This window comes from Cibotium barometz, chromosome 18 (assembly GCF_041138505.1).
Source record: "Cibotium barometz isolate CiBa-2024 chromosome 18, ASM4113850v1, whole genome shotgun sequence".
NCBI classification, from domain to species: Eukaryota; Viridiplantae; Streptophyta; class Polypodiopsida; order Cyatheales; family Cibotiaceae; genus Cibotium; species Cibotium barometz.
In genome coordinates this window covers 28,551,990-28,567,886 of record NC_141063.1, presented here as the reverse complement: position 1 = coordinate 28,567,886, position 15,897 = coordinate 28,551,990, and the positions used below count along the sequence as shown (strand labels likewise).

General features: G+C 40.4%; 1 protein-coding gene across 2 annotated transcripts; it reads left to right on the top strand.

Annotated features, from left to right (window-relative positions):
- The first annotated feature begins 206 nt into the window (after window positions 1–206).
- On the top strand, window positions 207–4,660 carry LOC147629161 (two-component response regulator-like APRR9). Of its 2 annotated transcripts, none has more exons than XM_086812412.1 (8): window positions 207–753; window positions 1,367–1,528; window positions 1,665–1,798; window positions 2,097–2,147; window positions 2,495–2,597; window positions 2,706–3,039; window positions 3,230–4,088; window positions 4,324–4,660. In XM_086812412.1, exons 1-8 carry the CDS (start codon window positions 549–551, stop codon window positions 4,435–4,437), a joined length of 1,962 nt encoding a protein of 653 aa, XP_086668538.1. In that variant the 5' UTR covers window positions 207–548; the 3' UTR covers window positions 4,438–4,660. The 2 variants fall into 2 exon arrangements, with proteins under 2 accessions (XP_086668538.1, XP_086668537.1); XM_086812411.1 differs by having other exon boundaries at window positions 2,097–2,246.
- The last annotated feature ends 11,237 nt before the right edge of the window (window positions 4,661–15,897 follow it).

Below are 15,897 nucleotides of genomic sequence, written 5' to 3'. Positions count from 1 at the left end.
GCTTCTTGAAGAAAACGATGATCTCTCATTTGCTTGACAATTAAACCAAAAGCTATTTTTATCCAAATAAAAACAATTCTACATCCAAATATGGGGCCGACGATAAGGGGGAGATTAAAAAAACCGAAACGAATCTCTCGCAGGGGAAAAATATGAAATGGTGATACGTACTACGGATGAGCACTGCGAACCACGACCGTGGGAACGGGTGCCAATCGTGCTGTCGAGGTTTGAAAAAAAAATCTGAGAGCAAGGGATGGCCCCCCGCAACAGGATCCCGCTCTTCTTCCAGAGCCTTGTTTTTGATTCTCTCTCTAGACCCGCACGCCACGTGGTCATCACCATTCCCCCCGCTGTCTTTCTCTCTCGTTAGGTGTTCTACCCCTTTCTTAATTCTACGTTTTTCTCAGAGGGCTTTGCTCTTAGCACTGCTCAATTCTAAGCTTAACTCTCCTACTCCTCAACGCCTGACCTAACCCTAACCTTAACCCTCCTCCTGACCCTAACCCTAACCCTAGCCAGTGCACAACGATGGATTGCCCTCCGTTATGATCAATTTGATGACCTGTCGCCCGGCCATGGTGGATAGGAGTCAACTCGATTCTACCAGTAGCAGCTCATCCGCTCAGGTCACTAAAGCTGCTGGATGGGAGACGTTTCTTCCAGAACGCGCTTTGCGAGTTCTCCTTGTGGAAGATGACAGCGCAACCAGGCAGGTTGTGTGCGCTCTGCTCTCCAAATGTGGTTATGAAGGTAATTCCTTAACATCCTTTTTCTTTAAAAAAAAAAAACTGTGGGAGCAAATTTTTATTTAATTTCATAATTTTCCTGTGGTTGAAAATAAACTTGCAATTTATTCGTAATTTTCTCTTCAATCTACGGTGATGAGTTTCTCATCTGTCAGAAATCTCGCAGAGGATTTGCGATTATATATATATATATATATATATATATATATATATATATGTATGTATGTATGTATGTATACACTTATATATATGTATATATATGTATATATGTGTGTGTGTGTGTACGCGTGCATGCGTGTGTATAGGTGTGTGTATATATATATATATATATAAATATATATGTATGTATGTATGTATATGTATATGTATATACATATACATATACATACATATATATGTATGTATATGTATATGTATATAATACATACATATATATGTATGTATGTATGTATGGATGTACATACATACATATATATAATATGTATTCATTTTTTTTTTGAAATTTCAAGATTTGGCCTTGTGAGTTTCAACAAACCTTTGCTGTCCTTTTAAGTCTATTCATGTGATTGTCTCTCGTGATGATTGATCATGTACATTACCTTTCTCTAAAATGCCAGTGAGCCCTGCTCCCCACGGATTGAAGGCGTGGGATCTTTTAGAGCACTCAGATAAGAAATTCGATCTGGTATTAGCAGATGCAATGATGCCATTTTTATCTGGGACTGATCTGCTTGCCAAAATCATGTCAAGTGATGCTCACATGGATATCCCTGTGATCAGTAAGTGACATCTGTTTTCTGAGTCAAAATTCCACACGACAACTACTCTATGAAATGATGCAGTGAAATGATCTATGATTGATGGTTCTGTCCATTAAGGGGGTGATTGACAATCTGACTTGTGCTTTGTATTCAGTGATGTCTTCCCATGACTCTTTAGACATGGTCTTCGAGTGTCTGCTGAGAGGGGCCAAGGATTTCCTAGTAAAGCCACTTCGGAAAAATGAGCTCCGAAATCTGTGGCAACATGTGTGGAGGAGAAATCATTCGGTGAGTTCTACTCTCAGGATGTTCTTATCATCTCAAAGTCAGGTCATTGGACAATGAAGGTGTCAATTACATGTTGGTGTATGGGGGCAATGCATGGTATCATTTGTAGCTAACCAGGACAAGGGAAATGCCTACATGCTATGTCCTGTGTAAGTGTGCATTTTTGTAAGATGAAAATTTAACACCTCTACGTCAAGTCAAACACATTAGAAGGTGATAAACAATATGCTGCCTGTAATTGTCCCAGGGGGGCAATGAATGTATAACTGGTCTATGTTGTGTGTTGTGAAACTTGCAGTCTGGCAGAGTTGGAAGCGGAAGTGATGTTCAAGGGAAAAAGAGGAAGGCGGTAAGAATTTCTGGCTCTGGAGATGTTTCCACTGATGAATTTTCTGTGAGAAGCTGCATGGATGCCCGGGGTGGATGCGAGAAGGAAAGTGCCGCACATGTATGCTGTCTTCCTCTTGCTTACTTCTCAATTTAGTGATTACTTGTTTCTTTTCTTCTGTCACGGGGTCAGTTTTACTTGTTTATTGAACCATCTCTCTCTCTCTCTCTCTCTCTCTCTCTCTCTCTCTCTCTCTCACACACACACACACACACACACACATTAAGATTGCTGTGCCGCGTTTGTTAAATAAATTATCAACTAGAGAAAGGTTGTAGACTGCCTTCTGACAGTTGGCACTGCAACAGGTTGCTCATCACCATGATCCCGAATTGTGCCAATCTCAGACCAAGGAAAACCCGTCACCTGTGCTGATCAGTGATCAACACTTTTCAGAGAGAAAAGCTGATGGTAAGGCTTGGGATCGTGCAGTATCTCGTCTACTATGCTCATGATGTTGTGCACGTTTAACAAAAGGTAATGTCCAAACTCTGAGCTTGTTTACCCCCCTGAATGCAGAACCTCATTGTGATCCAGATGCCTTGCGTAAAAGTGGACCCCTAACACCATTGGCACAAAGAGCTGATTCTTTGAGCAACTCGGAGGTCAGTGAGTCATCAGAAAGGTTGGCCAAAGCAATTGACTTGATCGGAACCATGACAGCAGAACCTGGGTTGGGGGTAAATTGCTGGAGGGTTGATTGTGGAAAACCAAAGTTTGGGACATCACAAGCTTGTCAGGCTCTTCCTGCATTGGAGCTCACATTAAGAAGAACAAGCGCAAGTGAAAACGCATGGTGTGACCTTGCTGGCAAACAGGGCGTGCAACAACCAAACTACTCTGCTTTTTCAAAGTAAATGTTGATCAAACACCTGAGTAAAATAAGATTGTTATGATGTCAAGATTGCTCTATCTTCTTCTTAGCTCAGTTTTTTTTTTTTTTTGGGTGTGTCCTGAGCTTTCCTTAATTATCTAGTGAAGCTCATGGGCATGAAGGCTTAGGAAATTAATGCTAAATCCTGATTTTTTTTGGGTTTTGGCAGATATACCAGCAGTGCCTCATTACCCCAGCAGCAATGCGTTGTCAGGACTGCTTCCCTTCCAAGTGATCAAGGCTCGCTCGCAGGTGGGAGTACTATTTGGAGCGGAGATGGAGCCAGGACTACAATGGAATTTTGTGCCAAAGTTAATGAAAGAGCAGCTGGTAATGGAAGTTGTGGTTCATCAACACTACATTTCCCTCAAGCCTCCCACTACCATCATGGTTGGCAAAGAGGGAACTCTGCTCTGTCTCTACTAGCATCTTGTTGCGACGAAAACGGACAGACAGCCAAAGGGAAGAAATCTCTATCAGGCATTAGGAGTTCCTCTTTGAATTCATCAACTGCAAACAGCTTGCTTCTGTCCATGAAGGAGGCTCTTCCATTTGGCAATGGCCAAATTGGCAACCATAACATGAAGAAAGAGGCTCATTTTGGTGCAGCTCAAGCCGAATCTGGGTGGTGTTCTACTGGGTCTGACAAAGAGGATTGTAGACCTGATTATGACCATTTGGGTCAGCTTCCTGCTCATCAGTCTTGTACCAGTGCTGATTGCGTAGGGCCAAATAAAGAGAAGAATTCAAGTAATGATGGGAGTGACAAAGGGAGTAATTTGTGTGAAGAGCATCAGACTGGAAGATCTGTCAACTGCACTCGTGCCCAAAAGTGGTGCTCCTATGGCACTGGGGATGTCCTAAACACAGATGAGAACAGCATGATGGATTGTTGTGAACCTGCTGCATGTGATGAAGGAAAAGTCCATTGTCCTAATTTTTTGGCTGATGAATACCGGAGCACATTCCGAGAAGCAGCTCTTTACAAGTTTCGTCAGAAAAGGAAAGTCCGGTGCTTTGAAAAAAAGGTCTCTCTCTGTCTCTCTGCATTCATATATACAAGGTCGAGTGAGTATGTACATACATATGAGGACAAGCGTGCATGCATCGACATGAGTACTAGGACAAGGACAATGTATGCTTTATTTGCTGCTTGCACGCATGAGCATGTACATACATACTAGGACAAGTACATGCTTCATTTGCTAGTCATGCATATCATTAGTCTTGATGTGGGCTTAATTTCTTTTCTTGGTTCTTTAGGTGCGCTACCAAAGCAGAAAGCAGCTAGCTGAACAACGGCCCCGAGTAAAAGGCCAGTTTGTTCGTCGAGCAGTATACGATGGTGCATCAGCTTTATTGAAACCAACAGTGTGAATTTGGACATGGAGAACCTGTTTAAATCCCTTGTGATAATGGCTCACTTTTTTTTTTTGTGTGTGAGCTATTTTGTGCTAACAGATCTAAAATTTTAGTTTTGGATCATGTTAATGTCGTTCAATTGGATATCAAGTAAACACCTGCACTGTGTTGTAGCCTTTACAGCAATGAGATAAGACGTATGTATTCTACCATAGAGTGAAGGGATTTGGGTTCTTTTTACATCTACTTTCAACTTGGTCCGATGAAAGCTCATTATTCTGAGCACTAATCCACGGCAGACAAAAAGAGCTGTTTCGTAGTTACACATTTAGATGTATCTCCGAGTTGCAAAGATATCAATCGTCACACTGCAATGAGACTTGCCCTTCCACCTTCGGTTCCACTTTTACTGGTAGTCAATGTAGCCAAATGGGTGTGCTTGTAGCTCTAGTAGTCCGATGTATTCAGACTCCATCAAAGCCGCTTGCTCATTCTCATGAAGCAGTGATCACATAACTAAAGCCTATAGATGCGTTCCCACTCAATATTCCTCTATTAGAACATGGTGTACAAAAATCAAAGTGCGAACCAACCAGTATGTACACTCAAAAGGACAAGATAAAGAATGTAAAGGAAAGAGTGGAGGCTAACAAGAAGTGTTATTTAATATATGATTCTAGATCTAAGCAATCACATTGCTTTATGACTTTGTAATATGGACCTCAACCAACGATCGGTAGGTCAGTTGGTTAAAGTGGATGGCTTGTAACCTGAGATAATGGATTCGATCCACGGTTGCGAACATTGCATGGTACTAACTTGTACCTCGTGAACCCGTAGGTGTGTTTGTATGTAAAAAGGGTATGCGGGACCCTCATGAAAAAAAAATGGCTCAACTAAAAAAAAGAAAGTAATATGGACCTCCACCTATAAGTGCTAGGCATTCTTCTTGATTAAGAGACTTTGATTAGCCATTAGAAGAACCTCAAGGTGGAAGAAGTCTGTTGGTGGAAAAAATATCGTAGTTGCACATGCTTTGCCTTTGGAGGAAAGGAGGTTGATCCTCTTTGTTGCTAGAAGCAAGGACCTAAAAAACTTATGGATCCAAGATCATATGGATGGGTCCTAAGACAAAAGGATAACATAAATTATGTTTAAGAAAATTCTCACTAACACCAAATCTCTTAAATCATTCTCACAAATATGTAACATCATTATGTGGATCTTCGTTGTTTGAAACATGCGTTGAATAGAGGTCACAATGTACTTAACACATTATGCTCAAGCTCAAGGTGGTTCTCTCCTCAACATATGCTCAAAGAGAGGTAACTTTTCCTAAGCCCAAGCTCAAGGTGGTGGTGCTCTCCTCTACACTTTTTTAAAAAAGTCCATAACCAATCAATCATTCTTTACAGTAAAATCAAGACACCAAATACTATGTAGCATAAACAAACAAGAATGATGAGAGATAGAAGAGGATTAAGGGATGATCACACCAAGTGGTCAAGCTAGTTTGTGTGCTTGAAAAAGAAAACATTTGATTCAAAAAGCTAGTTTTTGGAAATTACTTTTGATCTTTAAATAGGTATCCAAGGTTACATTTATGTCATATTGCCAAACTAGAATCAAAATTTCTCACCACAAAATTGATCCAATACAAAATCCAATCTCAAAAATGTGTCGCAAAAAAGAAGTGGCATGAAGACATCGAGAAGTATTGTGTTGCATATTAATTTGATGGAGAGACGTTTGAAAGTAACTTGTAAAAAAGAAATTTGGGTAGGATGAACGCTTGTCATTTGTGGTTGGTGAGTCTAGAGACCTATAAACCAATGTACTTAGCTCAAGAGAAAATTGGGTAGGGTGAACCCTTATCATTTATGCATGTCTTTGTGGTTGGTGAGTCTAGAGACTTATAAAATAATGTACTTGGATCAACAGAAAACCTAACAATATCTATCATGGCTTCCATCTATCTTATGTTTGTTTATTACCTTTCATAGCTTCCTTATCTCATCGGATTAGGTTAATTAGAGTGGGATCTCTTGCTCATTGTGTCAATTAGATTAGGATCTCTTGCTCATTGTGTTAATTAGATTATTTTAAATTCTTTCTCATCCTATCTTATTGGTGTGAGAGCTCCTAAATCTCCTTATCACGTAATTTTTAACATGGAATTAAGAGTAACTTTTCTATGTTTAGCCTTGTTGATGTAAGGGTCATTGGGAACTTACCTTAGTGCTGATTGCTCATCCTCCTAGTGACGAAAGCTACGTGTACTTGCATATCTACTCCATTGTTACCCCAACTGTAATAAAGTGCTAAAGGACTATGGGCCTTGGGCATGGCTCAATGTGGAGGCCAAGGTATTAATAGGTGTGAAAAGGGGCCAAAGGTATATAAGACACTTATAAGGCCAAGTTGTAAATAATCACTTTTATCATTTTACTTAATATTTATCAAGCCTTGCTCATGCAAGCTTCCATGGTGACTTTCACCCATGTTTTGGACTCCATGTAAATGATGTCGCGTGTTCTCAACTCCATGCTAATGAGTCATCTCTTCCTCCATTCATTCATTCCTCCCTTTGATCCATTTTCTTGAATTTTTTTTCTAATTTTCTCCATGTAAATGATGTCGCGTGTTCTCAACTCCATGCTAATGAGTCATCTCTTCCTCCATTCATTCATTCCTCCCTTTGATCCATTTCTAGCATTTTCTTGAATTTTTTTTTCTAATTTCTCACTATTTCATGTGGCTGGAAAATTTTTCTTGGCATGGGAGAGTGATGGAGACCTTGGATTGAGTCCATCTTGGTAGATTTGATCAATTTTTGGTAGATTTTGGCCAAAATTTGGGCTTTACATCAAATTTGGACCAAACTTAGCAAATTTGGGGTACCCGAGACTAAAATTGAGAAAAAATTTAGAAAATTTGCAGAGGCTCACGTTTTTTCTCTTTCTCCCCTTCTTGCTTGACCTTGTGAGAGCTATGGTGCTCCAATATTGAACTAAAGGCTTGCCATAACTTAGGGTTATGAGAGGGGAAGGCATGGGCTTCATAAAGAACTCCTATGGTGGCCGTTTTGCTGTGTGATTTCACCCGTGAGGTCGCCGGTCAGCTACGTGCTTCTTCATGGTGTTTGGAGCTTCTCGGTTCACAATACAGGCTACTCAAGTTCTTGGAAATACTTTCCAAGGTGTAAGAAAACATTCTTCACTTCAATGCTTCAATTTCTCATGTTTCTTGATATTAGAGTTTCTCATGAAAATTAGGGTTTCTATCACATTTGGGAAAAATTGCTTCAAGATTCTTCCTCTCCATGCTTTGCTACACTCATACATATGATTTTTTGATGCTAAAGCATGAGATTTCATGAATTTTGGCCTCTTCTTGAAAATTAGGGGTTCTTGAAAAATTAGGGTTTGCACTCGTACTTTTGGGGATCCAGGGCATTAGACTAGTGCATATGGCTCTCCTCTACGCATCCATACCCTCATTGCACAATAATGGGAAAGAAATTAGGGTTTCTTGACAAGAATGAGATTTTTTAATCTTCAAGATTAGGGCTTCTTTTGGGGATTTTACAGCATAATCTCATTCCCCTTAATCTCCTTAATCTTTCCATATATTGCTTGATGTGTTGGAGATATCATGCATGAAGCCCTTATCATTGAGGCCAATTTTAATTGATTTTGGGTATCTTCATACATAAGTGCATGGGCATTTCATTCAAATGTGCATCAAGTGTCTGAAGAAGTCAATGGAAGTGATCAACAAAGCAATGGAATTGGAGCCATGCAAGATGGATGTGGAAACCTATTGAACCTCATCAACAACATGAAACTCTTGTATTGGATTTTTTTATTGGGTATGCAATTATAAGTGTCACACATATAAGCACGGTTGACAATCTTTCATTTAAAGCTTACACATCCCACACACATGTTCCTACACATCCAATAGTAGAATCTAGATGTGTGTGAGAGTACTCTTAGCATTGGAGGAGAGGCCAAGTGGGAGTATGTCATGAACTTTCCGTGTCGTGGAGATGCGGTACGGAAAGGGATCTAGGTACAAGGTGGTGAAGACATGGCCTCAACCCTTGCCTCGGATTCAAACTTGGTAAGGGGTTGAGAAGTGCTTGGTCGAGACATCGGTAAGCATCAACGTGCTACATCGAATCGATCATCAAGTGGCAATACTTTCATTGGCAAATACAAATGCAAGGATTGGGAATGGGCACGTGCATGGTTTTGCGGGATAAGAAATTGCTAAGAGTGGGCAAATTTGTTGGATGCATTTACCATGGGCATTAAATAATCCATGTTGCTATGCTTTTGGCTATGTGATTTGATGCTTCGAGTCATTGAGATTTGGCAACAAATACAAAGGAGGTTATAGAAAAATTTTGACAATTTTGGTAATTTTTATAGTAGCACAAAACATCAATTCAGTATGTAACCATTGGGGCTGTTTTGAAGTGGCTTGCATAGCTTCACAGTACTATCCACATGAGCTACATTTGAAGCACTCAAGTACCCGATTACGACACTAATTGCATTCTCGACTAGTAAGTGTCACTGCTAGGTAAAAACTTAGCTTAGTCAAAAATATCAATTTAATTTTGACATTTAAGCATATAGGTGGTTAGTATATGTCATAAGCTTCCCAACAAACCAAAAACCACTTGATTTGGAAGTTGTTTGCTAGGTTAACCAATGTAGTTGACTTTTACCAAGTTAAAACAGAGAATACCTAGCCTTTGACTGAAGTAAAGTGGGTCGGGGAGTGGGTAGTACTAGCCATTAGCAATCCATCAAGCCAATCCAATCAAGATTCCGACCTATATTCAAGGTTTTAGGGTCAATTCTTCATTTTGAGTAATGTAATAGAAACCCTAAAACAAAGAATACTAGGACATCTAGGAATTCTACTATTTTGACATAGTTGGGTAGTACACATCTAGAGCTATCCATAGAGCTCAAGATCTCCAATTTTTGACAACCTTTGAGCGTTCTACACCCACTTCTCCATTTTCAGCTATGGCACCAAGGGGTAGACCTCGAAAGGCAAAACAGGCGTCACTTAAAGAAATGGAAGAGATCCCTTAAAGAAATGGAAGAGATTGTAAATATGGGTAATGTGCTTGCACATAAAGAGGGCATGGACATTGATTAGGGATTGGAGCATGATTATGATGATCTGATCACCAACGTGCATGTGAATGCAAATGGGCACGCTAGACCAAGTGTGCAAGTGACACAGACAAGCAATGATACACAAGCAATGCTTGACATGATACATATGATGCTTTTAAGGATGCCATGCAAAATGTCTTTACTTCCAAGTTGAAGAATGACAAGGTGATTGGTGAATGGGACGACTTGGAGCAAGGGTTTGGCAAAGTCAAGGACTACACACATAAGTTCTTGAAGCTTATTCTCCATGTGGATGGTTTTAGTGAAAAGTTCAAGATGCTCAAATACATCAAGGGTCTTAAACCAGCAATTGGAGGGGATGTAAGAGCACAAAGGGCTAATAATCTCCAAGGAGCTATTATGTATGCCGAGATCTATGAAGACAAATATGCATATAGAGGATCGGCAAGAAGTGGAGGTAGGGCTAATTTGAATACCCCAAATTTTGGGAAGTTTGTAAGAGATGCTTCTTCAACTCCCACCATTCCTAGCTATCCAACTATCTATGGTGGTGGTGCCAAGCCGAATTTTAGATTTGGGTCAAATCGTTCTAAAGTTTCAAGTGGGGATGGAAAGACACCCAATGGTGGTACCAATAAAAGAAATTTTATGAAGGAGGACCGTATTAATGAGTTGAGGAGTAAAGGGTTTTGCTAAAAATGTGGTGAAAAGTGGAACAAGGAGCATTTCAAGACTTGAAAAGCCAAAAATATCACAGTCAACATGGTCTTGGTTGAGGCTATTGAAGATGACCATGGGGATGACAACGAGGCTTTTGGTGATTGCAACGAATGCTTGGAAAGTGATGATGATCATGTGCTTGAGGGGGAATTTACTTTTGATTCCGATGGCACTTTGCAAGAGGCTTGGCAAGATTATGATGATGGAATGCCTATGTGTACTTTTGGGGATGCAAGCATGAAGCCAACTTTGTGTATGCGGGATGAAAGGGTGCAAGCACTTTGAGGTTTAAGGCTAAAGTCAATGAAAAAGTGGCTCATGTTTTGGTGTGGATAGTGGAAGTACACATAGCTTTGTGAACAAGAAGTCATTTTATGGTCTCAAATTACAGCCTTTACCTTTGGCAACTTTCCATGAAGTTCATATGAAAAATGGGGCTAAAATGGATTGCACAATGAGGTGTCAAGATGTAAGCTTGGAGCTCTCAAAGGACTATACATGCAAAGATGATTTACTTGTTCTTGATATGGGACCCATTGACATAGTTCTTGGGTGTGATTGGCTCTCAAGTCTTGGTTCTTTCACTATGAATTTGAAGCAAGGCTTTATACAGTTTTGGCATGGTGAACGGAGCATTACATTGATGGGAGTGAATGCATCAAAGATTACTTTGATCAATGTGACCCAACTTAAGAGAGAGCTCAAGAAGATGGGTTATGTGTATATATTACAGCTTTGCAAGGATGAGAGCAATGATGCCATCAAGAGGGACATTGATCTTGGGATAGAGCTTGAGCCTAATGCTAGGCCCATCAACAAGCCACCATACAGATTGTCCCTAGTGGAGAGAGATGAGTGGTCAAACAAGTGCAAGAATTTATGGACATGAGATGGATGGAGACAAGTCAATGTCCTTTTGCATCTCCAGTGCTTCTTGTGAAGAAGAAAGATGGAACCTTTAGAATAATGTGTGTGGATTATCATGATTTAAACAAGGCTTCCATCAAGAATAGGTACCCTATACCTCGCATTGATGATGTTTTGGATGAGTTGAAGGATGCCCATTTCTTCACAAATATTGAAATGAGGTTTGGCCACCACAAAATAAGGATGAAGTGTGGTGATGAGTACAAGATGACATTTAGGATCGAGAGGGGTTTCTATCATTACTTGGTTATGCCGTTTGGGTTATGCAATGCACCCGTCACAAGCCTTGAAGAATTAAGTTCTTCAACCCTTTTTCTACATGTATTGGTTTTCTTCGATGAAATTTTGGTGTATAGCAAGGGTGAAGAAGATCATTTGAAGCATGTGAAAATGGTTTTTGATGCTTTGCGTGCCAATATGCCAAGGAAAGCAGGTGCACATTCATGGCTAGTGAAGTGGAGTAGCTTGGTCATATAGTTGGCAAGGATGGCATAAGAGGGGATCCCAAGAATGTGGATTGTGTGCAAAAGTGGCTAACTCCAACCAATACAACACGATTAAGGGGTTTCTTGGGACTCTCTTCATTTTATAGGAGATTTATTGGGAACTATGCACACTGTTAAAAATATGGCAAACACCTCATTAGAAATGTTGTATCGGACTTGTACATGCACTATGCACATAAAACCACACAAATGTCATAGATATATGGGCAAATGTGTTCAAAAATATTTTCCATCATTACCATGATGTAAAAGGGTCAATTGGTAGCTCAAAATCAGCCAAAAGAGGTCGTGGGTTCATCAATAGGTGTGATTAGATCAGTCAGCTTAAATCTAGGAAGGCAGGTCACTTTTAGGTCCATGAATAAAGGAGGGAAGGTGGAGATGATTTAGATGAAGGTTTAACACCTAATTTCAACTTAATATCATGTACTCTAGCCTATATAAGAGGCTCACATCTAATGGAATTCATCAAGCTTCTTCGCCTCCAATTATGTTGTCATTATGAGCATCATTAAGGCAATCATTTTTTTACTAGTGTTTAATACTTGTGCTTAGCATCATTTCCATTCAATCATGTGTTTAATCACCATATTTGATCCTCCATAGCAAATTTCAACTACACATAGCCGCACCATTGAAGGAAAAGCTCAAGAACGAAACGTTCTTTTGTTGGGATGCAATCGCAAATAAGAGTTTTGGGATGCAATCGCAAATAAGAGTTTTAAGGTACAAAGTGAATGCACGAATGGTGATCAACAAGGAGGAGATTGCAAATCAAAATGTAAAGGATGAGGTGGATAGAATGCAAATCCTCACACAACAATGCAAGGATAATTTGAAGAATGCTCAAAGGAGTATGATTGCAATATGTCGATGCCCATAGGAGATTTATGGAATTCGATGTGGGTGATTGGGTGGTTTTACGTATACCAAAATTAAGATATACATCTCTCAAGGGTAATACAAACACCAAATTGGCTCAATACAATGGTCCATACAAGATCGAGAGAAGAGTTGGGAAATTAGCTTATAAGATATTGCTACGAGCAATCACACGTATACACGATGTGTTTCATGTCTCTCAATTGAAAGCTTATGTGTGACTAATAGTTGAAGTGCAAGATGAGCTACCTCTAATGAATGAGGAAGGTATAATTGAATATATACCAGAAAACGTGTTGAGCACTAGAGAGAAGGTGTTATGCACCTTGTCAAATGGAGAGGTTTACCCAATGATGAAACTTCATAGCAACCGGCCTCAATCTTGGAAGGTTATGAAGGCATTATGGGTGCATTTGGTGGATTGAATGAGGAGGCATAACATTGATTTTGCTTGCTAGAATTTCTTGTAAATCACTGTTAGAGAAATTCATACTTCATAAGAGATCATGGAACTTGCATTTGGAAGTGTTGTTAAAGGAGGTACCTCATGAAGAGCAAGTTTGGGGCTATTTTGCATGCTTAAGATGTAGTTTTTTTGGCCCCATTGGAAGCAATTTACAGCCACGGATCACTTGGAAATTTTCTCACATGAGTCATTCTTTTCCAATACTTGGTGTGCTTGGATTTTGTTATAAAGATCGATCTAGGAGCCAAAGTTAAAGTGGTTGAAGCATAAGGTTAGAAGGTGAAATGGATATAGACTAAGAATCAAGAAATCAAAAAAACAAAAGATCAATTCTAGCATCCATTTGATGGGAAACAAGCACGCATGAGAAATACATGAGATTATGAAGAAAATAGAGAAAATCCATATGCACATGTAGCAAAGAAGGAATGTGCATAAGGCCTAAGTGATTTAACCTCTCACCACCATGAGGATGGCTATCAAGCTTGCCAAGAGCCCTAGACCATGGGTGGCCATCTCCAAGAAAGGAGCCAAGAGTCCATGTAGATGTTCAAGTGATGAATGACTAAAAGATCCCTACAATGAACCCAAGGCCCTATTTATAGTAGCCTTATTCATGTCCCATTAATTACCTGTTTTTGACCTTAGCTTGTGCTTCATTATAGAAGGTTGTGCTTTGATGTAATGGGTAGGTGCACTTGAGGAAGCGTGAGCCCAGTGTTGAGGCTGAATACTAGCCTTCTTGCTAGTGTATCTTGAACCACTTTTTAACATCCAATAACCTCTGCACCATGGCATCTTTCTATCCACACCATGGGCATGCTGATCTGCCTCCAAATCGGCCTTAACCTTCTACAGTTGGATTTCTAGCCTTTGTTGCTCCTGCTTGGCAACCCTTTGCTTCTACTAGAGCTTTGGCTATTGCTACATGTCTCTGCCTTCTTCATTCAAAGATATCATTTGGTGGCCCTAGCCATCCAATGTTATAGTTGAACTAAAACTTCTACTCTGGACTCTTGAGCCCGACATCATCTCCATTATCTCAAGCTTGGAGAATGGCTTGTCCTTGAGGAAATGGATTGTTTGCTTAAGCTCTTCAACCTATCTAGTGGGAAATCAATCACTTGTGTTGAACACATCAGGAGGGAGATTCAAATCTATCAAGTCAAGAGGGAGATTCAAATCTATCAAGTCATCTAGGTTAAATGTATCCAAACCTATTAACCCGGAGGACCTCAATCTTTATGGCATCCTACAATCCAGCCTTCACCAATCTTTATATGGCACCTGCAACAACCCAGCCTCCATGGCTTTCTTTAGCTCTTCTTCCACTTCCCACTTCCATTCTTTGTTGCTCAGTTGTGGTTGTGGTTGTTGTTGTGGAGGGGCATATAAATGCTTGTTATGTCAATAGGCATTGATGGTAAAGGGTTCTATTGACTATGGACTTCTTTACCTTCAATGGTAAAAGGATTCTGTTTGCTATGGACTTCTTCACCTTTAGTGGTAAAGGGTTCTATTGGTTATGGCCTTCTTCACCTTTAGTGGTGGATGGGATTTCTTATATCCTAGTAGCAACACCACTACTATGCCCCCCTTGATTTTATACTTCTTATGCATTGCTAAGTTAGTTGGTGTGGCCCCTATCTTGGCTTATCTTCAGGATCATTCATATACACGGGGTCATCTCCTGTCCCTTTGTTAGTCCTTGAACTGGGCTTGGAGCTCGTGGCATTAAGCGATCTCTTCTGCCGTGTTTTCTTTTCTTTGCCTGAGCGATTGATGCAGTATCCCTCTCTTCAAGAATGTAGTTTTGATTTTGAAGCATTGACCGTGTAACTACATTCACGGGTACAACAGGTGTGGTTCCTCGTGCTTGGTTGGCGACCTCAACCAAATTCAATGGCGTAATCTTGGGTGCATTAGGATTATGTGGACATTGAGCGATCAAATGATCTATGCCACAACAATTACATGTAAGTACCTGCATTCCCAATGTGCTCCCTTGATTTGGTTGCATTTGAGTAGCGATCTTCTGTAGCCTATTAGGGCACTCCGCTACACGATGTGGTCCACCACACTCATAGCATTGAAGAGGTGGTCTCCTTGCCATGGTATTAAGGTTTTGCCCTCTTGTGGCGAGAGCAGCCGCTTGATATACAGGCTTAACTTGCCCGAAATGATCCTCCATGTAGTACTGGGGAATCATTTCAAATGTATCAATCCCGTATGGAGCAGTGGGGTCTATCTCCTCTTCATAATCCCCACACGCACTATGTGACTCACAACCCATCTGGTTTATTGGATGTGGAGGTTGTGGTCCTAGCACTGGCGGTGGTAACGGCACAGACTGGACTACATTTGGATTCCTTGGAACTATGTGCTGTGATGGTTGCTCGACAGGTTGTGCAGGCATTAGCGCGGGTACTTGAGGTGTGTTTGACCAGGCTAGTGGTGCCTGGTTTGCCAACATTCGCTTAAGTACTAGGCAATCTTTAGATTGATGGCCATACTTACCACATGCATTGCAATTCCCATTGAATTTGACTCTGAATGTGGGACATTCACTCGTGCTATGTGGTCCTAAGCAAACCAAACACCATTGTTGCTCTCTTCTTGGGTACATATGGCTATTCTGAGGAGCTCGATTACCCCTAAAGTATTCTTGGAGAGCCTTAGTAAGGTCGGTAATAGACATTTCAGATATCTTGGGCTCCTTGGCAATAGGTTTCACCGTCATTGGCTCGTGCCCAGATACTTGCGAACTAACGAATTTTGTTTCCGAAGACACCTTTTTACCTGCAATCATCAA

Coding starts and splice junctions, on each gene's coding strand:
- LOC147629161 (XM_086812411.1), top strand. CDS start 549: ATGATCAATTTGATGACCTGTCGCCCGGCCATGGTGGATAGGAGTCAA. Junction 2,598..2,705: donor TTCAGAGAGAAAAGCTGATG/GTAAGGCTTGGG, acceptor CCCTGAATGCAG/AACCTCATTGTGATCCAGAT. Junction 4,089..4,323: donor TCCGGTGCTTTGAAAAAAAG/GTCTCTCTCTGT, acceptor TTGGTTCTTTAG/GTGCGCTACCAAAGCAGAAA.